At 47.6% G+C, this 21,753-nt stretch overlaps 1 protein-coding gene across 1 annotated transcript in view; it reads right to left on the reverse strand.

The window, feature by feature from the left end:
- Positions 1 to 244: 244 nt before the first annotated feature.
- Positions 245 to 21,753, reverse strand: part of LOC102512389 (protein tyrosine phosphatase receptor type T) — a 338,884-nt gene continuing 317,375 nt past the window's right edge. The window contains exons 24-27 of the mRNA XM_032462324.1: positions 12,635 to 12,760; positions 11,616 to 11,779; positions 7,219 to 7,354; positions 245 to 6,489 (exon numbers count right to left, since the gene is read on the reverse strand). Of these exons, the coding sequence (XP_032318215.1) occupies positions 6,436 to 6,489; positions 7,219 to 7,354; positions 11,616 to 11,779; positions 12,635 to 12,760 (480 nt within the window). The 3' untranslated portion in view covers positions 245 to 6,435. The remainder of the gene's footprint in view (positions 6,490 to 7,218; positions 7,355 to 11,615; positions 11,780 to 12,634; positions 12,761 to 21,753) is intronic.

Here is a 21,753-nt window from a genome sequence, read left to right on the forward strand (position 1 = left end):
ACTTGAGAAAAGCTGTTTTAGATCCATCCCTTTTACTGGTGTAATAGGCAATCATGGGAAATCCCTTCATGTTTATGAACCTCCACTATTCTCATCTGCAAAATGGGGGTAACACATTTCCTGCATAACAGATGTGAGGATTAAATGAACATAAATCTAGTCCATAAAAGGTTTTTCTCCTTCTGCTTCAACTTATTTCCACCTCACCCCATTCCAACCTCAGGAAGACACCAGTGCGAATATCTTAGGAAAACATGAATCTCAGGGTCACAGCTTTATTGTATAGATTTTCAACACAGCCATATTACAAACATTGTCAGGGAACATTTACAAGAATAAATAAGATGGACTTGCAGGTGTAAAAAGATTACACTTCACTGTAATGTACAGTCAAAAAATATATCTGATATTCATTGACCTGACATTATTTACCTTCTGCTTTTTTAAGCTAGAATTGGAAAGGAAAAGGAAAAAAAAGAACATTGACAGCACAGTGCTGGCTTTTTTCAAAAGTTGATTTATTTTGTTTTCTCTTCTCATACGTGCTTTATCTGTCAAACACCCAGACTGTACAAGTGCAGGCCGTTGGGATTCACGGAGGAGGCTGCAGTGTGGAGACCCAGGTCTCATGCAGTGTCATATGCCCAGTGGGTATGAAAGTGTCAGTCTCCCTGGAGCTGATGCGAACCCACGTTGGCCCTTGTAGGGCTATGATGTGTCCAGTAGCCAAGGCAATGGTAGAAGCCCTGACTCTCTGCCTTACATTGGCTGGTAAGAAGTGGGGTGAAAAGAAATGCTAGGAAAGTGCTTTTGAGTCTGATTGACAATATAGGTTAGCCTGGAGTAGCCTGAGCTAGTTCAGGATCTACCTGGCAATGAAATGGACGCACTGGGGATGATGATAATCACATGTCAGCTGAGTCGCTGTGCTTTTGCTTTTGCAAACTGCCCCAGCAGGCCTCGAGTCGGGAGGGAAGGTCGAATTCACCTCTAGAGCTAATGTGTATTGTCAGCAAAACCCTGTTCTGGGTCCTACTTGGACCTTTACTGATTCTGGCTGTCACTGCTGGCCTTGGTGGCCAGTGGGTCTAAATTAGGACTGGTCTCGTCAGAGATCTTGGTGGGCGTTGGCTCTGTGGCAGAGCAGCTGCTCTCTCTGTGCTGTTTGGTGATAACCAGCCTGGATGAGCCCTGGGTGTGTGGCTGGAGCAGCATCTTGGCTTGCGTAGCGGGGAGGCAGCAGGAAAGTGGGGGCTTCAGCCTGCACAAAACAAGCACATCCTGCTTGGCTTTGTGCTCTTGGGGAATGAAGGAGTTCAGACACGGCCCCAGCTCTAACATCTCACCCACCTGGGGCAAAGCTCACCCATCAGAGCAGCGCTCCTTCTTCCCTTCAAAGACACGTGGCTTCTGCTGGACAGCGGCTGAGGTGGGCAGCTCATCTTCTCTGGCAGATAGCAAGGTCTTCCTCACAGCTATCACGTTTCACCCAGCTACTCGCAGTTCCGCTCACAGGAGTGACCTGGGACCAGCAAACTGTGCTTGAATTTATCTGATGAGATGCAGGCCGATGGAGGGTACGGGCACTAGTGTTCTGCCTGAGCCTTCAGAAGTCTGATCTGACTTGGAATGTCACCACTTTGCCCTCTAAGCCTCCAGACTTCCCTGGAGGCGTTGGCCCAAGGAACACCTTACAGCAGGAATCCTCCATGGGAGAGACGGGCAGGTGGGCACTGAGAGTTTGTTGGAACAATTACATAGGAGGTCCACTGATTTGTGTTCACAAGCCCAAAGGCCCTAAATATGTGTACTTCATACTTGGCCCAGTAGTCCATACGCATCCTTGGTTCTGAGTATCCCTCTTGGGTCCTAACTTCCTGGCTTTGCCTTCCTGTTTTCCTACCCAAAGCTCTCCAGGTCTCCCTACTCCCCCCTTGTGGCTGGGACTCCTCTTTTCACATCTTTTCCCATTAATTGGTTGGCCCAGCATGCTACAGGCAAGAAATGGCTCTGCTGGATTAGAACTGAAGACTGAGTCCTTTCCACCACAACCCCATGTCTCGCCAGGGCATGAACTGTGCTGTGGCAACCCGCGCTTCCGGTGGCACCCCGTCCAGGGCCTTGCGTGTTGTAAGAACCCAGTGGGTATGTGTGGTTGAGGGGGCTTCCAGCCCCAGGCCCCTCGTGTGAAGTGTGTCCGCAGATCTGCCCCTGTGATTGCATCTTGGACAAAGGGCACCGCTTTCTAGAAGGCCCAGCATTTGGGAATCTGCTGAGTAAGGGTGTGTTCATCTTCTGACCTTTCCCTTTAGGGTTTTATGGGCTCAGCCTTCGTCACTCCAGGTGGGCATGTCCTTGTAATTCTAGTAGATGTCAATGGGTTTTTTTCCAGTATCCAACTGAAGGAGACTTGGATTGAAATTAACCCATGAACAGTGAGGTCAGGGTACTCCACACCAAAGGATCTGCCTAGGGGAATGTGAGCTGGACTTGAGCCTGACCCTGGAATTGGCCTCAGGAGGAAGCAGCTTGGCCAGGCCCTGTGCCTCTCAGGCAGGGATGTAATTCCCTAGGGTCCATCACAGTGAGTTGGGATTAAAACCACGTGTATATACTCATATTAAAATCAATCTAAATGTGAGTAGAAGGCAAATATTATGGGATTTGTTAAACATGGAACTGAAGGAATTCTAAGCTTATCATTGTCTGCTTTGGGCTTTCAAGATCCATTGGGTTATCTGTTTCACTCTAGTCTCCGCTGTTACGGGTAGCCCCCCCATGGGAAAATCTGAGACGCAATGGTGGAAAAACATTGCTTCTGAAGTCAGAAGAACCAATTCAAATCCTGGCTCCCTCATTCACTAGCTGTGGTGGAACTGTGGGCAAATGATCTCTCCCCCGCTGAACCTCAGTCTCCTCATCTGTAAAATGGTAACAATTACAAGCACTTCTTAGGAATGTTGAAAGAGTTCAGTGAGCTCTCAAGTCTCCAGCACAGTCTATTGGTTCCACGTGAAAGCTGACATCTGACAGGCCACTGCTTGGGTGACATCTGAGAAGAGGTGGTAAAAGCAAGGTACTCCCTTCTGTTCCCACAAAGGGAGGCCTGCTGTGCTCACCTGGAAGCGCAGAGGCGCCCTGGCCCTGGGATCTTCACACCCGATAGGGTGAGAGGACCCTGTTAGATACAGCAAGGGTGTATCCTGAGGCTCTGTAGGCTGGACAGGCATCTGGGCGGGGACAGTTCCTGGCCTTTCATTAATTCCTTGCATCTTCTCCAAACAGGGTCCATGTCTAGGAGGTAAGAACCATGAGGCTCTGCGCTAAGTGAGGGCACGCTCTTTGGCACCCCCGGGATGAGAGGCCAGCCCGTGTGGAGACTCAGCATTGATGCGCTTTGCTCCTGCGTCGTGAAAGGCGAGCCCGCGCGGTAAGGGCGGAGCAGTGGGAGAGGCCCTGGGGGCGGGGGGGGGGGGGTGGTGTTTGCTCAGGGGGTTTCCTGGGGACGGGATCAAGTCCAGATTCCCAGATGCCCCACCTCATCCGAGCCCTGCCACATGCGTGCCCTGTGGGCTCTCAGGGAGGCATGTCCATCAGAAGCAGCCTCAGTTTCTTCCTGCGTACACTGGCCTAAGACCGTTCACTGCCCTGCCACCTTTGTCGCGTTGTGAGGAACAGGGCGGGATGAGCTGGGGGAACCATTGCTGGCCCTTGTTGGGTTGCCCACCGTGGCCTGAGCTCTCACAGGTTTCCTTCTCCCTGCAGTCACCTTTCAGATCCCTGCCGTTTGAGATGCTAGGAGCCACTGCCATCTTATCTGGGAGCTATTTCACCCCTTTCTGAGCAGAATAAATCCTAGGGTTTGTTTGTGTTAGATGGTGCCCACCCCCCGTCCCCCCTTTCTGTGTGGATGAGCCAAGATCTGAGAAGAGGCACCTAGCACGCTGCCTTGCTGGGCACAGGCTCCTTGGGGGCTGGGCGCGGGTGGGGCCAGCAGCACCGGTGGGGGCGGGGGCCCGGAAACCCTGGGAAGGGCCTGTGGAAAAAGAACAGGTTCGTCGTGGGCTCCTTTGCCTGCCTTTGCTTTGAGATGCTTTGAGTCCTCCCTTGATCAAGTCTGGGGTCCCCGGACGTCCAGGCAGCTCCAGAGCCCGTGCCGATGGGAGCGGCTTCTGCGGCTCCCCTCACGGGCCCAGAGGCCGGGCTCAGCCTCCCAGCTCTGGGGTGGAGCAGGGACCCTGAGTTCCTCACAGATGCTGCGTCTCCTGACCCACTGCCTGTTTTGTTCCAGTGACAAAATGATGAGCAGACAGACAAACAGCGGTGGTATGAAAAAGTGTACGCTTAAGGGAATGTTTTCACAGTGTCTGATGGAAGAAAGAGGCAGCCTCTCTGGCCCCAGAGGGACCCTTCTCCAGCACTGAGCTGAGCACGTCACTCGGGGGCTCCGCGGGCTCCTTGTTGCCTGCAGGGGCCACGTGGGCACAGCTCTCGTCCCCCGACCCTGCCCCAGCTCCGCCCGCTCTGCTCCCACCCAGCAGGGCTTTTCACACCTCTTTGCCTTCACACATGCTGATCCTTTGGCCTGAACTTCCTCTTCTTCCTTTTTCTACCCAGTAGAATGGATGGCACCTCCTCTAGAAAGCCCTAGGCAGACGCTTGCTCTGAGGCTCAGTAACACGTGTATTCAGTTTCCCACAGTGTCCGTAAGCTCCGGAGGGAGACCGCTGTGCGTTACTGAATCTGCTCCTCCTGTCCTGTCTGGGGCCAGACCAGCCCCCAAGATGGCGCTTCCTAGCTCCCAGGCCACCTGGGGCTGCCAGGTACTGTACCTGAGCCCCAGCCAGAGACTCGGGTATAGCGAGTGTCCCTGGCGGGCAGACCTCAGAGCCTGAAGGCACAGGGAGTTGTTCTCACTGGCGAAAAACTTAGATGGGACTAGCTTTCCTGGGGAGCCGGAATGAGCTACTAAAATATATCTGAAATTCTGAGCTTCCCAGAAAAACTGGCATCAGAAAGAATTAAATTTCCATTTGTGGAGTTCTCATCTCAGAATTTTCTGGCCTTATTTTCCCTCCATAAAGTAATTGCTTGGCTGAGAAAGGATGAAGAAAACAGTACAAGTCAGTCTCAGTGTATCATCTGCCTTCTTGGAAACCAGAATTTCATCACTGAGGAAGATGACTCTGTGTCCTCAGCTGTAAAGATGACAACAGGTAAAAAGCCCTCTCATGGGTTGGGGGGCTTCTAAGAACACACCAAGCTTGGCATACAGTGGATGCTGAGCAAATGTTGGCTCCAACATGGGTCAATGACTGACCCCTACCTTGGGCAAGATTCTAGATCCCCAGGCTTGATCCCTGTGGCCTATTTTAAACCAAAGTGTAACCGGGTCCTTGGTGACCTGAGAGCGCAGCTGGGTTTCTCTAGGAAGTTCAGATTTGGAGATCCTGGGTTATACACGATGTTGGTTCTCTATCTGCCCCAAAGGGACCGTCCTCAGACTAACCCATCTCTCCCTTGCTTGATGGCTGTGCTGTCCCTGGGTGGGACCTTTTAAGGACACTGGCAGGAGAGAGAACAGGCCCTAGAGGTTTTCCTTAGAGCTATGCCAAACGTCCCTCCCTACCTTCTTTTGCTATGAGACTGATTTTTACACCCTTCAAAAGAAAGTGGCTTTTCACATACACTTCGGAAAATCGTCAAATCTCGTTCATCCCTCCCGGAGGAGCCACCACCTCAGACACTCAGGGTCAGGTAGTCCTTTTTCACAAAAATGCAAAGAAAACCTTAATCAGAGCGTGCCGGGGCTGGCCAGTGAGCGATGGAAGGTCAAGGCCCAGGCTGGGGGAGGGGTCAGGAGGGGTGGTGGGCCAAGCCCCATGCAGGTTAGATGCGAGGATGGGGCCTCTGCTGTGGTCTCGGAAGCATCCTAGGTCCCAGTGATCCAGATGGCAAGTGCCCGGGGCCAGAGGTCCCTGAAGGAGAGTGCAGGGGACAGCAGAGCGGTGATCCCCAGAGCCTGATCATCTATATCCAGGACCGCGTGGCAGAGAGCACACCTCCCTCCCGACGGAAGCTGGCCGCTCCCCGCAGCCGCACAGTGGGCTTGCCGCGAGACTCACAAACTTGAAAGGAGCAAGAGGTCTGGAAACCGAAAAATCCAAGGCCCTGCTGTGGGTGCACTTCCGCATGGCTGGGGCGGGGTTGGTATGGAAAAGAAGCCTGGGCCTTTCAGGTCAGCATCCCCCCACAGCAACTGGAGATGCCTCAGGAGGAGCAGAGCCCACCGTGGATTGCGGGACCACCAGTCTTCTCCCTGGAGTGGGGCAGGGTGCCGTCTCTTCACCCCTGAGCCCAGTCGCTGCCATTCACAGAAAAGGGGGCTCGGCTGCAGCAGCTTCTGGACTCCGGCAGGTTCCCCAATCCGTCGGGCTAAAAGGAGCTTAAATATTCCAGTGCCACCTCATATACAAACTTATACTGTTCCTGAGTGGAGGAGCAGCACAGGGGGAGAAGACAAGAGATGGAAAGGAAAGGGAAGAACGCCTTTAGTCTACAGATACCGGATACAGAGAAAATCTTAGCTACAGCTGTACTAACAGTCAGCTTAAAATTGTCCACAGATTCTGATTCAGTCAATCCAGACTGGGGCTCAGGAGCCCACGTTCCCCCAACGCTCCCACGTGACGCTGCTGCTGGGCCGAGGACCAGACTTCGGCTAGGCCCTCCCTTTGCGTAAGACCACTCAAAAGGCGGGTTTAAAGACTTGTTCGAGTTCCCCCTGTAGGGCGGTCTCCATCACTGCACCAGGTCTGAACGCCGGGGGCTGGGCCTGCCGGGTCTCTTCCCGCCCCTTTCTGCACGGTGTCCTAGCCCAGTGCTGTACACGGTGAAAGTCATCATGAATTAATTAGAATAGGATTGGGCTGAACTGAGAGCATAATTCACATTCTACTAATCCAGCTTCCCTTCCCCTCAGCCAGAATTAGTGATACTTGCCTATGGAATGGGAAGAAAGCAAAACATAGTAGGGTGTGCCAAGATTAACATTAGGAATGCTCTGCAGAAGAGAAGCTGGTGAGGCTGGAAGGGGGAGGACCGTGGGGGCTGGAGAAGCAGCCTGGGCCGAGGGTTCTGACTGTGATGCTGTTTCCTTCAGGTTGAGGGGACCCTGGGCAGCCCTGGCTACTGGAGCACAGGGCTTGGGACACTCACCAGGGTCTCCACCATGTTGGACTTGTTGTTGCGGAGTGTCTTCACGATGTGGAACACGTCAATGATGTTTTGCTGCTGGATCATCTCACACACGCTGCAGATGGCACAGAAGGTCCCGCTGCGGCCTCCCCCGTTCCTGAGCACGGAGGGAAGAGGTGAGGCAGATTCCCGGGTCCCCCTCAGGCACCCACTAATCCCACTGTGGGGAGTGGCTCCTCTGGCAAAGGCCAGGTAAGGCAGCGGTGGAAGCCTCAGCTGAGCTGTGAGTAATGGGTTGAGTCCCATTTGTGCTGTGAACCTGTTTTGACCTTGGGCAAGTCACCTCCTGTGTCTGAGCCCTAGGCTCTTAGTTGGTACAAGGAAGGGGATGGCCTCTGAGCGTTTACTTACCTTGAGGTTTCCTTGGTTCTATGAACATGTGACAGTCAGCCAGCCACAGACAGTGACCCAAACCCTCAGGGTAGAGATAGAGTGCCTTTGTGTGTGTGGTGCCTGCATCCTTGTCCGAAAGGATGCTCTGGATTCACCTACACATCCAGTGAAGACAATGGAAGGTTGTATGTGATGCTCTTCCTAGTCCTTCCCGTCCCCCAAGGACAACAGTAGATTATTAATAATAATCTGTTAGCCTAGGTTTTGGGTGGGGCTGGGCTGGGTCTGAGATGCTGACTCCTGAAAGGATCCGTTTCTATTTATAGACCCTGGTTTAGGCAAGACCCCACTGATGTGGAAAATAGAGGGCCCTCTGTCACTCCTCCTTCCTGATGCCCCATAAGTCATCTTCATGGAGACACCCCTCCAACTCTTTACAGAAAGTCTCTTTAGGAATCTGCCAGATTTGGAACTCCTGGGCGTGTTGCCAAGAGCAACTAATGATCTCCTGTGATGGTCTGTGTCTAAAGAACATCTGGACAGAAACTAAGCCCCTCAGTCAATCGCCCAGATGTTTTTATCCACAGGACACCCAGCGACCAGATGTTTCAAGTACAGACAGTTGCCCACTGTTCACTGGCCAGTGCCTGCGTTTTCATGTCTGTTTTGGTGTCTCTGTCCTCCAAGGATGCCAAGGTCCCTGCTCATAGAAGGACACTTCTGTGCTTTTTCCTTAGGTTCAAATTGCTGGTCACCTTGGTGATGGAAGACACGGATAAAAAGGTACTCCTGCAAAAAAGCAGGCTAAAAAATATTTAAGTGGGAAAGAGTAGGAAGGGACCCCTACCGCCTCCCCCACAACACACAGAAGGAGGGTTCAGGATTTTCTGAAGCAAAAAAGCAGAGTCTAAGCGGAAGAGGTGAGTGGACACAGGCATCTCAGAGCTTCGTGGACTGAGACCCAGGTGAGTAGGGTGCCCCTGACTGCAGGAGGGAATGGCGGGGAGCAGGGTTAGTTGGCAGGAAGCCAGTTGCCAATTTCTGGGCGATGGGCAGAGACAGCTTAGCTTGGCTGACGTCACCCACTGGTCTGACACGTCACATCTTCCTGGACTCCAGTCTGATTTCATCCTTTGGGAAAAGGAAGGGGCTTGCTCTAGGTGGTGGCCCTTAAGGGTGTGTTTAACCTCCCTTAAGCTCTCTGATTCTCCTGACTTGTGTGCACCACCTATTTGAAAGAGGGAACAATGAGCTAGTTTTGAAAAGACTGAACTCAATTCTGGGGTCGGTAAGATGTTATTGCTGCCTCCACCTGCTCCAGAAATACTAATTCAACTTCCTTTAACACAACATTTTTTACAGAATGAGACCCTCTCCCTCACTTCTCCCCAAATTATTTTAAGCTCTAAGAAGCCAAGTGGATGATTATGAATCATAGCTTTGTGGCTGCAGATTTGTGCCGTGACATTGAGGATCTCTATCTTAGGGCCTTAAGTTGATGTAATTCAGCATACCCACTGGACAGATAATTAAGTGATTTTCCTGAGGTGGCACAGCTTAGCAGCCACAGCCCTTTAAGGGTCCTGAACTCCACCCTGCAGAACAACATCTGACCAGGCATCCCTGTGCCCTGGCAGTACCCCTCAGAAGGCAGGAGATAGAAGCTCCAGTTCATCCCAGTAATGGAAGTATAATTAATTTAAAATGTCTGACATGACATGAATGACATGAAGATGCTCAATATTGCTAATAATCAGAGAAGTACAGCTCAACATCACTAATTATTAGAGAAATCAAAATTACAATGAGGTATCACCTCACACCAGTCAGACTGGCCATCATTCAAAAGTCCACAAATGATAAATGCTGGAGAGGGTGTGGAGAAAAGGGAACCCTCCTACACTGTTGGTGGGAATGTAATTTGGTGCAGCCATTATGGAGAGTCCTTAAAAAAAATAAAAATAGACTTACCATATAATTCGTCAAGCCTACTCCTGAGCATATACCTGGAGGGAACTCTAATTTGAAAAGACACATGTACCCCAGTGTTCACAGCAGCACTATTTACAATAGCCAAGACATGGAAGCAACCTAAGTGTCCAGTGACAGATGACTGAATAAAGATTTTTTGTATATATACAATGAAATACTACTTAGCCATAAAAAGGAATGAAATAATGCCATTTGCAGCAACATGGAGGGACCTAGAGATCACCATACTAAGTGAAGTAAGTCAAAGATCATATGATATCACTTCTGTGGAATGATACAAATGAACTTATTTACAAAACAGAAATAGACTCAGACACAGAAAACAAACTCACGGTTACCAAAGAGGAAAGCAGGGTGAGGTGGGGGGATAAATTAGGAGTTTGGAATTAGCAGATACAAACTATATATAAAGTGGATACACAACAAGGTCCTAATGTATAGCCTAGGGAACTACTTTCACTAGCTTGTAATAACCTATAATGAGAAATAATGTATAACTGAATCACTATGCTGTACATCAGAAACTAACAGCATTGTAAATCAAATAAACTCAAATCCAGAACACGAGCTGTCCCAGTCCTGGGAGAGCCCCAGGGTCTGAGCCAAGTCTTTTTTTTTTTTTTTTTTTTGAGTAGAGCCTATGGCCCTGTCAGTGTCAACAGGCCAGGCTGAATGACCCCCCTCCCAGAGCAGTTTCTTTCAAGGACTTTTGTGGGTACCTGGGGCGGCAGTGAAGAGGCAGTCTCTGAAAGCAAAGGGATCCTCAGAGCACTGAGCAAATGATAAAGACATTGCTTCAACCTGAACAGACATGTTTCCAAAGAAGACTTATAGATGGCCACCAGGCATACAAAAAGATGCTCAACATCGTTAATCATCAGAGAAACACAAGTTAAAACCACAATCAGATATCACCTCACACCTGTCAGAATGGCTACCATCAAAAAACACAAATAACAAATGTTAGTGAGGATGTGGAGAAAAGGGAACCCTTGTACGCTGCTGGTGGGAATGTAAATTGGTGCAGCCACTGTGGAAAACAGTGTGGAGGTTTCTTAAAAAACTAAAAATAGAACTACCATATAATCCAGCAATTCCACCCCTGGGTGTATACTAAAAAACATTTCAAATTAGTGTTTTTAAAGATACATGCACCCCAATGATCATAACAGCATTATTTACAATAGCCAAGATAAGGAGGCAACGTAAGTGCCCATCAACAGATGAATGGAGAAAGAAGATGTGGTCTATATACACAATGGAACACTTCTTAGCCATAAAAAAAGAATGAAAATTTGCCATTTGTAGCAACATGAACGGACCTGGAGGGTATTATACTAGATGACATTAAGTCAGACAGAGAAAGACAAATACTATATAACTTACATGTGGCATCTAAAAAATAAAACTAGTGAATATAACAAAAAAGAAATCGACCCACAGATACAGAGAACAAACCAGTGGCCACTATAGGGGTAGGGGATTAAGAGGCACAAACTACTATGCATAAAATAAATAAGCTACAAGGATGTACTGCACAACAAAGGGATACAGCCAGCATTTTATAACTATAAATGGAGTGTAACCTTAAAAAAGCAAGGTAAAATGTCTGGCATTAAGCTCACTAATCAATGCACGCCCCTTTCTTCTTTTTCTCCAGGAAATAATAGAGGAGGATCTAGTCAGTGGAACCCACTTTGTCTTGAGCTTTCTTGTGACTCGGGACACAGCGTGCCTCCTGCTGGAGAGTGGAGGGCTCCCTTCCCTGTTGGGAGCCATCTCCCATTCCCCATATTTGTGGAGAGGCCTCCAGATTTTTTAATCAATAATATGTCATTGTAATTGTTCAGAGCAACACACTGGCAACCCCGGTCCATTAAAGGATTGTAACATCTTGAATACACGCCCGTTGGTCTTTATGGAGGTGGTATGGCCATGCATGCCTAGGACTGGTGTTTGTGGCCGGCAGCATCCTCAAGGATGTCTTATCTCCCACCACCCTGTTGCCCTGGAGACCCCTCTATAGTACTCACAGGCAGTGGACCACAGTGCGTCCCTCCCTCCCATCGTACTGCTCCTGCCACTTCTCCAGCCGTCGGACCACTTTCAGCAGAGAGCGCTTGGAGGGGGGCGTGTCCCGGTAGGCGGGCCAGCCGATGTACTGGAGATGCTGGACAATACGATACCCATCCTGTGGCTGAGGAGAGAGAGGCTGTTAGGGCTGTTCTGCTGGGGATGCTTAGGGATGCAGGCCCTCCAGATACCCTGGGGGCTGCAGCATTGCAGTGGAAGACAGAATAAATGAGGTCTAAGCTGTGATGTCCTCATGGGGAGTCACAGACTATCCCCATACCCACCTGTATACCTTTGTGCACACTGATTCTCCTGCCATGACTGCTCTGCATCCTTTCTCTACCTAAAAAACTTCTACACAGTCTTCAAAACTCAATTCAAATGTCCCTTTCTTGAGGAAAGTCTTCCTTGACTCTACTGGGCAGAAATCTCTCTCCCTGCAGATCACGTGCCAGAACATATCTTGCTTTTCCATTAGATAGTGAATTCCGAGGGCAGGGACTGAATTCTGCTCACCCTGAGCCCCCAGTAAAGACCAAAGTCACTTTAGTTAGCCACCATTTCATATATTACCCATCTGTTCCTTTCTACCCAATACTCCTCCACTCAGCAGTGAAATTCCTCGTGGAAGCAACTTACTATTTTTCATCTTAGTATTCCCGATGTCTATCCCAAAGCTTACTGGATCCAATCAAAGGCTGCATCAACTCAAGCCAAAAGTGCGACACAGCAGGGAAGCACTATATCCTGAGTTGTGTCTACATGGCAGCAAGTGTCAGGAAACAGGCAGATGGCAGGCTGGATGTCCCCATGTGTGGGAGCCATTACTGGAATCGGCAAAGACATCACTTCCCCCAAGGACGAGATGATCAGGAGAACCCAGCACAGACTCTTGGCTGGCCCGCAGGGTCCTCCCCCCGCAGCTTCCATCTGTTTTGGGAGGGAGGAGCCTGGGAAGCAACAGTGGCGGTACACTCACCCGAGCCATATTGCAGATACGGAATATTCTGTGGATGATGTCCTCGTCGATGTCTGCGGACACGAACTCCACCTGGATAGGTCCATAGCAGCCCGAGGTCTTCTCGGGCCAGTACTGCATACAGAGCTGAGGCAAGGAAAGCGTTCACAGAAAGAAGTCAAGGGCAGGGCCTAGGGGGAGGGCACTGGGGTCATTTATCACCAAGGCTTCCTTACTGCCTGCAGGACACATCCACTAGAAAGGTAAAGTATTATGTAGGGAATTAAACAGCTTTCCTGCTGGATAAAGTCACCCAATTTTTTTTTTTTTTTTGGTTGTTGAACAGATAAAGCTCTAAACAGAGAAACACTGGGCTTAAACATCTTTGCTGTGCTGATTTCAAGCCATTTGTTGGGCTTGTTGGGCCTCAGTTTTCCCATTTGTAAAATGGGGAGAATACGATGTACCTTGAAGCGCTGCTGTCAAGATTTGCTGGAACACTGCAGGAAGGGCAGCTACCATCTCCAGTTCAATGCAAATCATGGCAGCGTTCCCTGTTCTAGGAAAACCTTCAGTGTTCATTTCATCATCAGATGATGAGTAGTTTAAAACTATACAGGCTTTGGCATCAGGCAGGCTTGGGTCCAAATCCAGTCTCTGCTGCTTGCTAGCTGTGCGGCCCAGGCCTCGGTTTTCTCATATGTAACACAGGGCTGGTTACGCTTACCTTGCACCAAAAGATAATGTAACATGGTGTTGAAGGATTTTCCCTATTATCTTTCCCAATTTGTTTAGAATTGGAAATTAGAACCTACAGTTGAAAGCAAAAGGCACGGGGTGCTTCCCAGACTAAGACAGTGCTTCTCAGCCAGAGGTGGTTTTGTCACCCAGGGGACATCTGCCAATGTCTGGGGACATTTTTGATTGCCACACCTGGGGGTTGCTATGGGCATCTGTGAGTAGAGGCCAGGATGCTGCTAAATGTCCTAAAATGCACATCATGGCTCCCCTGAGAGGAATCTGACCCCAGATCTCAGTGTTGCAGAGACTGAGAGAGCCCGGTCTATGCTAAGTAAACATAAGTTGTCCCTTAAGTTTATAGTGTCATTAAGAAATAGAGACAGATACCTTATTCCCCTGTATCTGTTGAGTCCCTAGTTGACTTCAACTGGGGAAAGAATATTAAGGTTAGTGGCAGGGGTTGTGGCTCAGAGAAGGGCCAAGTCTGGTTCCCAAGGAGCATGGAGAGGGATACTTTGCAGGGACACAGAGGAGACTAGGGCTGCAGGCTTGCTGGAGGCCATCCCAGCATGGACAGTCCATGTGTTAGAAAGCCTCTCCACCTGGGGGCTGCCCAGAAGAGGGATCTGAGGCTCAAAGACCCACCAAAGCTTCTGAGATCCACCCTCTTCATCAGCGGGGTTCACCACAACCTACGCTGAGCTTGCAGACAAGGAGCTACACGGACAGAGGTGACCCAAAGCAACCTGGTGGCCTCCTCACAGGACCACGGATGCAGGATTTTCATGAAAATGATTGCTCTCCCTTTTGTTGAGAGGACAGCCAACTCACCCTGGACAGTCACATGCAAAAACTTCTTTAACTCTGTCTTTCCTCCAGAACTAGACCCAGAAAGGATGAGCAGGGCGGAGGGAAGATGTAGGAGAGAGAAAAGCACACGTCTCCCACCTTCCCAGCCTGGAACCCAAACTCCTGCTTAGGGACAACATCGCTCACACGATGGCCCACAGACCAAAGCTGGCCAGGTGCCTGATTCTGTAAATAACGTTTTACTGAAATACGGCTATTCTTACTCATTTACCTATTGTCTGTGGTTGCTTTCAGGCTATGATGGCAGATTGGAGTAGCTGCGACAGAGAACACAGCCTGCAAAACCTAAACTATTTCCTATCTGGTTCTTTCTGCAGAGAAAGTTTGCCAACTCTTGTCCCATAGGGTCGTGCTAAGGACACAGAGATAATGCATGAGAAACAAGCCCTTCGCCCACTAAATTCCAGTGATTCGTATTTCTGAACTTTTCAGTGCTCAACAAAAATCACAACAATAATGATAATAGCTAACATATACATTTGAAGAATTCTTCCACTCATCACCCCTCTTTAATAGCAAAGACGGGCAAGATTAAGGTCTCTAATGCAGTGGTGCCTTGCTTTCCTGGCACCTCCATCGGGGTTAATTGAAAATATTAAGAAAGGAGGGGGATGTGTGTTTGTGTGCGTGCGTGCGCGCATGCATGTGTGTGGTGGGGGAGTGCTGGACAGTCATCTGCTGAGCTGTGCAGTAATGACAGATCCACAATTTGAACTTCATTTCTCTTTGCCATTGGCTCTTCTGCCTTGCAACCTTCACAGTAATGAGGGTCTGCTACAGATAAGTCAGTGGCTAGCCAGAGAAATCAGAATGAATCAGAACTGCCAATTTTTAAAAAATAATTGTCTTTATTACCTGCATTGAATTTAGCCTTGCCAGAGGTTGGCTGTGATTCTGACATGAGGTACACGGTCCGAGGCATTAAGGAAAGTCTATTACCCCCCAATATTTTCAGTCTGGAGAGACTGTGGCATGATTTGTCTCTTTTAATAAGATTTCCAGACCAATTTCTCAAGCTAATAGGTTCTACTCTGCCTCAAACAAGACTCCTATATTTTGGGACACTTCTCTGCATTTGATTTTCCAGGTCACTCTCCATCATGCCCAGAGGGCTGGGGAAGGTTGCAGGGTCCTTCTCGTCCTGTATCAGAGCCATCCTTTCACTTGAGTTCCCTAATGCATGAGACCACATCAGCAGTGGTGCGGGTAACATTCAGCCGGGTCATGTGTGGGCAGATGTGGTGTTTAAGCTGCCAAGGATCATCAGGGTCTCCTCCCAAGCAAGCCCGAGACCTCGCACATAAATCTAGCTGTGGGAAACAGGAGTGAGAATGAGGGAAGCCAATGCTCTGCTCCTAGTGACCCTTTGAGGCTTGGAAGTGATTCTCATCAGTAAGAAATGTCTTCTGAGGTTTAGCTCAAGACTGTACTGATGTCCAAGTGCTGGGGTTAACTCCGCGGTACCACCGTTTTGGCTTGTGTATGCAGTATAGCAAAAGGCAATGGGGTTCCTGCTTGAAGCACCCTAGGTTCAAATCCCAGCCTTGCCACTCGCTAGCTGAGTGGCTTGGCCAAATATTTTAGCTTCTCTGGACTAAATTATGAGTGGCTGTGAATCTTAACGTGTCTGCTTAGCAAAGGAATCTGCAACTAGTGAGTAGTCAGTCGATGTGAAATATTATTAGGCAGTGTCGGGGAGGGTCACTCAAAACAAGACGGATAAAGTGAAGGGTTTTCCCCTTCTAAGCAGCTGCCCACATGACAATTTTTCTTTAGGATGATACCCAAAGGACTGCCCTTGTGAAAATTCCTGATCAGCCAGCCTGGGGGAGCAGTGGGGACAAGTGGCATCTGGGATATGGGGATACTGTTCTGTATGTCAAAGGCGAAGACTTGTGGGTTATTCTTGAGAGGGACCCAAGAGATAAAGGAGGAAAATTAGGAGCATAGGGGAACCAGTGAAAAGGTTGAGGGTGAATCAGTGTATCATGTGACTCCCCCTCTAACCTCCTAAATATTAAGTAAATTTATAATAATACAGACAATGTTCAAGGTACATGGATTTCTTGTGGAAGCCAGCAAGGAACTGAGTTTTGCTCCTTTGGTGAGTCAGAAGTGGAACAGAGCCCACAAACTTTCGGTCATCTAATCTTTGACAAAGGAGGCAAGAATATACAATGGAATAAAGACAGTCTCTTCAGCAGATGGTGTTGGGAAAACTGGACAGCAGCATAGCATGTAAATCAGTGAAGCTAGAACACCCCTTACACCATACACAAAAATAAACTCAAAATGGATCAAAGACTTAAACATAAACAAAGACTTAAACGTAAACAAGATACAATAAACCTCCTAGAAGAAAATATAGGCAAAACATTATCTCACATACATCTCAAAAATGTTCTCCTAGGGCAGTCTACCCAAGCAATAGAAATAAAAGCAAGAATAAACAAATGGGACCTAATTAAACTTACAAGCTTCTGCACAGCAAAGGAAACCATAAGTAAAACACAAAGACAACCTACGGGATGGGAAAAAATTTTTGCAAATGATGAAACTGACAAAGGCTTGATCTATAGAACATATAAGCAGCTCATGTGACTTAAGAAAAAAACAACCCAATCCAAAAATGGGCAGAAGACCTAAACAAGCAATTCTCCAAGAAAGACATACAAATGATCAATAGGCACATGAAAAAATGCTCAATATCACTAATTATCAGAGAAATGCAAATCAAAACTACAATGAGGTATCACCACACACCAGTCAGAATGGCCATCATTCAAAAGTCCACAAATGACAAATGCTGGAGAGGCTGTGGGGAAAAGGGAACCTTGCTACATTGCTGGTGGAAATGCAGTTTGATGCAGCCACTATGGAAAACAGTATGGAGATTCCTCAAAAGACTAGCAACAGACTTACCATATGACCCAGGAATCCTGCTCCTGGGCATATATCCAGAAGGAACCCTACTTCAAAATGACACCTGCACCCCAATGTTCATAGCAGCACTATTTACAATAGCCGAGATATGGAAACAGCCTAAATGTCCATCAACAGATGACTGGATAAAGAAGAGGTGATATATTTATACAGTGGAATACTATTCAGCCGTAAAAACTAACAATGCCATTTGCAGCAACATGGATGTCTCTGGAGAATGTCATTCTAAGTGAAGTAAGCCAGAAAGAGAAAGAAAAATACCATATGAGATTGCTCATATGTGGAATCTAAAAAAAAAAAAATACAAAACAGAAACAGACTCATAGACATAGAATACAAACTTGTGGTTGCCAGGGAGATGGGGGTGGGAAGGGACAGACTGGGATTTCAAAATGTATAATAGATAAACAAGATTGTACTGTGTAGCACAGGGAAATATATACAGGATCTTGTGGTGGCTCACAGAAAGAATGTGACAATGAATGTATGTATGTTCATGTATAACTGAAAAATTGTGCTCGACACTGGAATTTGACACAACATTGTAAAATGACTATAACTCAATAAAAAAAAGTTAAAAATAAATAAATTAAAAAAAGAAGTGGAACAAAGACCACATGTGAAGGGCCAGACCACAAGCATATAAACACCAATGGTTTATAGGAGCGTGGCCAAGAAGGCAGAGTAGAAAGACCCTGAACTCACCTCCTCTCATGAGCATGCCAAAGTCACACCTATCTACAGACCCACCATTGATGTAAAAGACGGGAATGTACCGGAAGAGATCTTCAACTCAAGACAAAGAAGGAACCACAACAATATGGACAGGACGGGTGGACTCATGATATAATCAAATCCCTTATCTCTGGGTGGGCAGCCCCCAAACTGGAGAATAACTGTATTGCAGAGGTTCCCCCACAGGAGTGAGAGTTCTGAGCCCTACGTCAGGCTCCATAGTTTGGGGGTCCTGCACTGGGAAGATGAGACCCCAGATCACTTGGCTTTGAAGGCCAGCAGGACTTAATTTAGGGAACCCCACAGGACTAGGAGAAACAGAGACTTCACTCTTAGAGGGTACACCCAAAATCTCACATGCACGAGGACCCAGGGCAAAAGTAACTTGATAGGGGCCTGGGCCAGCCCTGCCTGCTGGTCTTGGAGAGTGACCTGGAGAGGTGGGGGATGGGTAGCTGGGGCTCACCCTGGGGACACAGATACTGGTGGCAGCTATATTTGGGAACATTCTACCATGTGAACACTGTTAAAGGTAGCTGCCACCTAGGCTCATTAGTGCTAAGACCTGGCCCCATCCAACAGCCTGTAGGCATGAGTGCTGGGGTGCTTCAGGCCAAACAACTAACTGGGTGGGGACACAGCCCCACCTATCAGTAGACCAGCTGTCAAAGACTTCCTGAGCCCACAGCCATCTCTAGACATCATGCACCTTGACACGGTCCTGCCCACGAGAAGGCCAAGACCCAGCTCCACCCACCAGTGGGTAGGCACTGGCCCTTCCTTCCAGAGATGCTGCACTAGCTTCTAGACCAGCTCACCCACCAGGGGGCAGACACAAGACAACTATGATCACGCAGCCTGCAGACCAGCCCACCAGAGCAGGCCAGACCCTCTTGGGACCAGCTGGGCCTTGGCCCTGGCCCTGTCCACTAGCAGCCCAACACAAGCTTCAGGACACCTGGGCCTCATGTCCAACTGCATCAGGAACTGGCTTCCCCAACCAATGGCCTGTAACAAGCTCTGGGATCCTTAGGCCCTGCAGCCAGACTCCAGGAACCGGCTCCGCCTGCCAGTAGCCCAGCACTCATCTCAGTACCTGACTTCACCCACCAGTGGGCAGGCAGCAGCCCTGGGACCCTGTCTCCACCCACTAGGGAGCCAGCACTAGCCCTGGGGTTCCCTAGTGCTCTGCAGCCAGTCACCTCATGATCAGGCTCCACTGAAGAGCAGGTAGCAGCATCCATACAAGGCAGGGCCTGGCAGCCAACCAGGCTAGGAGCCAGCCCAGCCTACCAGACTGCCCACACAGTCAGCCCACCACAACAGAAGGATCCACACAGCCCTCTTAGGGAGGACCCCTAGAGCATATAGCTTGGGAGACCAGAGGGGAATGTGCTGCTGGGATGCATAGGATGTCTTTCACAGAAGGCCACTTCTCCACAGTCAAGAAATGTAACTAACCTACCACGCCATAAAAATACAGACAGTAACTTAGACAAAATGAGGCAATAGAGGAACATGTTCCAGGTGAAGAAACAAGATAAAACCCCAGAAGAAGAGCTAAGTGAAGTGGAGATAAGCTAAAAGAGTTCAGCACCACCAAACCAGCTCTACAACAAATGTTAAAGGGACTTCTCTAGGCAAAAAAGAAAAGGCCACAAATAGAAACAAGAAAATTATGAAATGAAAAAGCTCACCAGGAAAGGCAAACATACAGAAAGGTAGGAAATTATCCACACACAAAGCTAGTAGGGAGGTTAAAAGGCAAAGGTTGTAAAATCATCTGTATCCACAATAAGCAGTTAAAGGACACATAAGACAATTAGATGTAAAGATGTAAAATATGAAAAACAGTAATCATGAGAGGAGGAGAGTATAGAAACAGGGTTTTTAAAATGCATTTGAAATTAAGTGATCAGAAACTTAAAACAATCACACACACACACACACACACACACACACAGAGAAAGAGGAAGAGGGAGGGGAATAGAGAGACTGACTCTGTTATGCAAAAACCTCATGGTAACTGCAAACCAAAAAACTACAATAGATATATACATAGAAAAGCAAAAGGAATCCAAACATTACAGTAAAGACAGTCATCAAATCACAGGAGAAGATAACAAAAGAAAGGGGGAAAAAGATCTACAAAGACAAACCCAAAACAATTAACAAAATGACAGTAAGGACATATATATTGATAATTACCTTAAATGTAAATGAACTAAATAGCCGGCAAAAAGACAGACAGGTTGAATGGATACAAAAATAAGACCCATATATATGTTGCCTACATGAGACTCACTTCAAATCTAGAGACACATACAGACTGAAAGTGAAGGAATGGATAACGGTAATCCATGCAAATGGAAATCAAAAGAAAGCCAGAGTAGCAATGCTTATATCAGATAAAATATACTTTAAAATAAAGGCTGTTACAAGGTGGAAAGATATCTCATGTTCTTGGATTGGAAGAATCAATACTGTTAAAATGGCCATACTACCCAAAGCAATCTACAGATTTAATGTAATCTCTACCAAATTACCCAGAACATTTTTCACAGAACTAGAATAATCCCAAAATTTATATGGAATCACAAAAGACCCAGAATTGCCAAAGCAGGGTCTTTGAAGGGTATTACTGAAGAAAACGAATGAAGCTGGAGGAATAACCCTTCAGACTTTAGACAATATTACGGAGCTCCAGTAATCAAAACAGCATGGTACTGGCACAAAAACAGATGTATGGGTCAATGGAACCGAATAGAGAGCCCAGAAATAAACCCACAAACTTTTGGCCAATTAACCTTTGATAAAGGAGGCAAAACATAAAAGGAGGCAAAACAAAAAGACAGTCTCTTCAGAAAATGTTGTTGGGAATACTGGACAGCTGCATGTGAATCAATGAAGTTAGAACACTCCCTCACACCATACACAAAAATAAACTCAATATGGCTTACAGACTTAAACATAAGACACTACAAACCTCTTAGAAGAAAACGTAAGCAAAACATCATCTAACAGAAATCTCAGCAATGTTCTCATAGGGCAGTCTACCCAAGCAATAGAAATAAAAGCAAAAATAGACCTAATTAAACTTACAAGCTTCTGCACAGCAAAGGAACCATAAGCAAAACAAAAAGACAACCTACAGAATCGGAGGAAATATTTGCAAAAGATGAGACTGACAAGGGCTTAATTTCAAGAATATATAAACAGCTCATACAACTTAAAAAGAAAAAACATACAACCCAATCCAAAAATAGGCCGAAAGCCTAAACAAGCAATTTCCCAATGAAGACATACAAATGGCCAATAGGCACATGAAAAAAATGCTCAGTATTATTAATTACCAGAGAAAGGTAAATCAAAACTACAATGAGGTATCACCTCACAACAGTCGGAATGGCTGTCATTCAGAAGTCCACAAATGATAAATGCTGGAGAAGGCTGTGGAGAAAAGGGAACCCTCCTACACTGCTGGTGGGAATGTAGTTTGGTACAGCCAATATGGAAAGCAGTATGGACATTCCTCAAAAGACTAAAAACAGACTTATAATATGATCCAGTGATCCCACTCTCGGGCATATATCCAGAGGGAACCTTAATTCAAAAAGATAGAGGTGGGCGGAGCCAAGATGGCAGAGTAGAGAGCTCACAGCTCGCCCTCTCCCACAAATACACCAAGAATTACATCTACAAACCCACTGAATCTCACAGAACTCCTACTGAACTCTGGCAGAGTGTCTCTCATTTCGAAATACAGAAGGATTCTCACAAAATCCAGTAAGGAAAAAAAGGAGAAAGAAAAAATCAGTGCGGGACTGGTCCTGCAGGGAGGGAGAGGCATA

This window comes from Camelus ferus, chromosome 19 (genome assembly GCF_009834535.1).
Source record: "Camelus ferus isolate YT-003-E chromosome 19, BCGSAC_Cfer_1.0, whole genome shotgun sequence".
NCBI lineage: Eukaryota > Metazoa > Chordata > Mammalia > Artiodactyla > Camelidae > Camelus > Camelus ferus.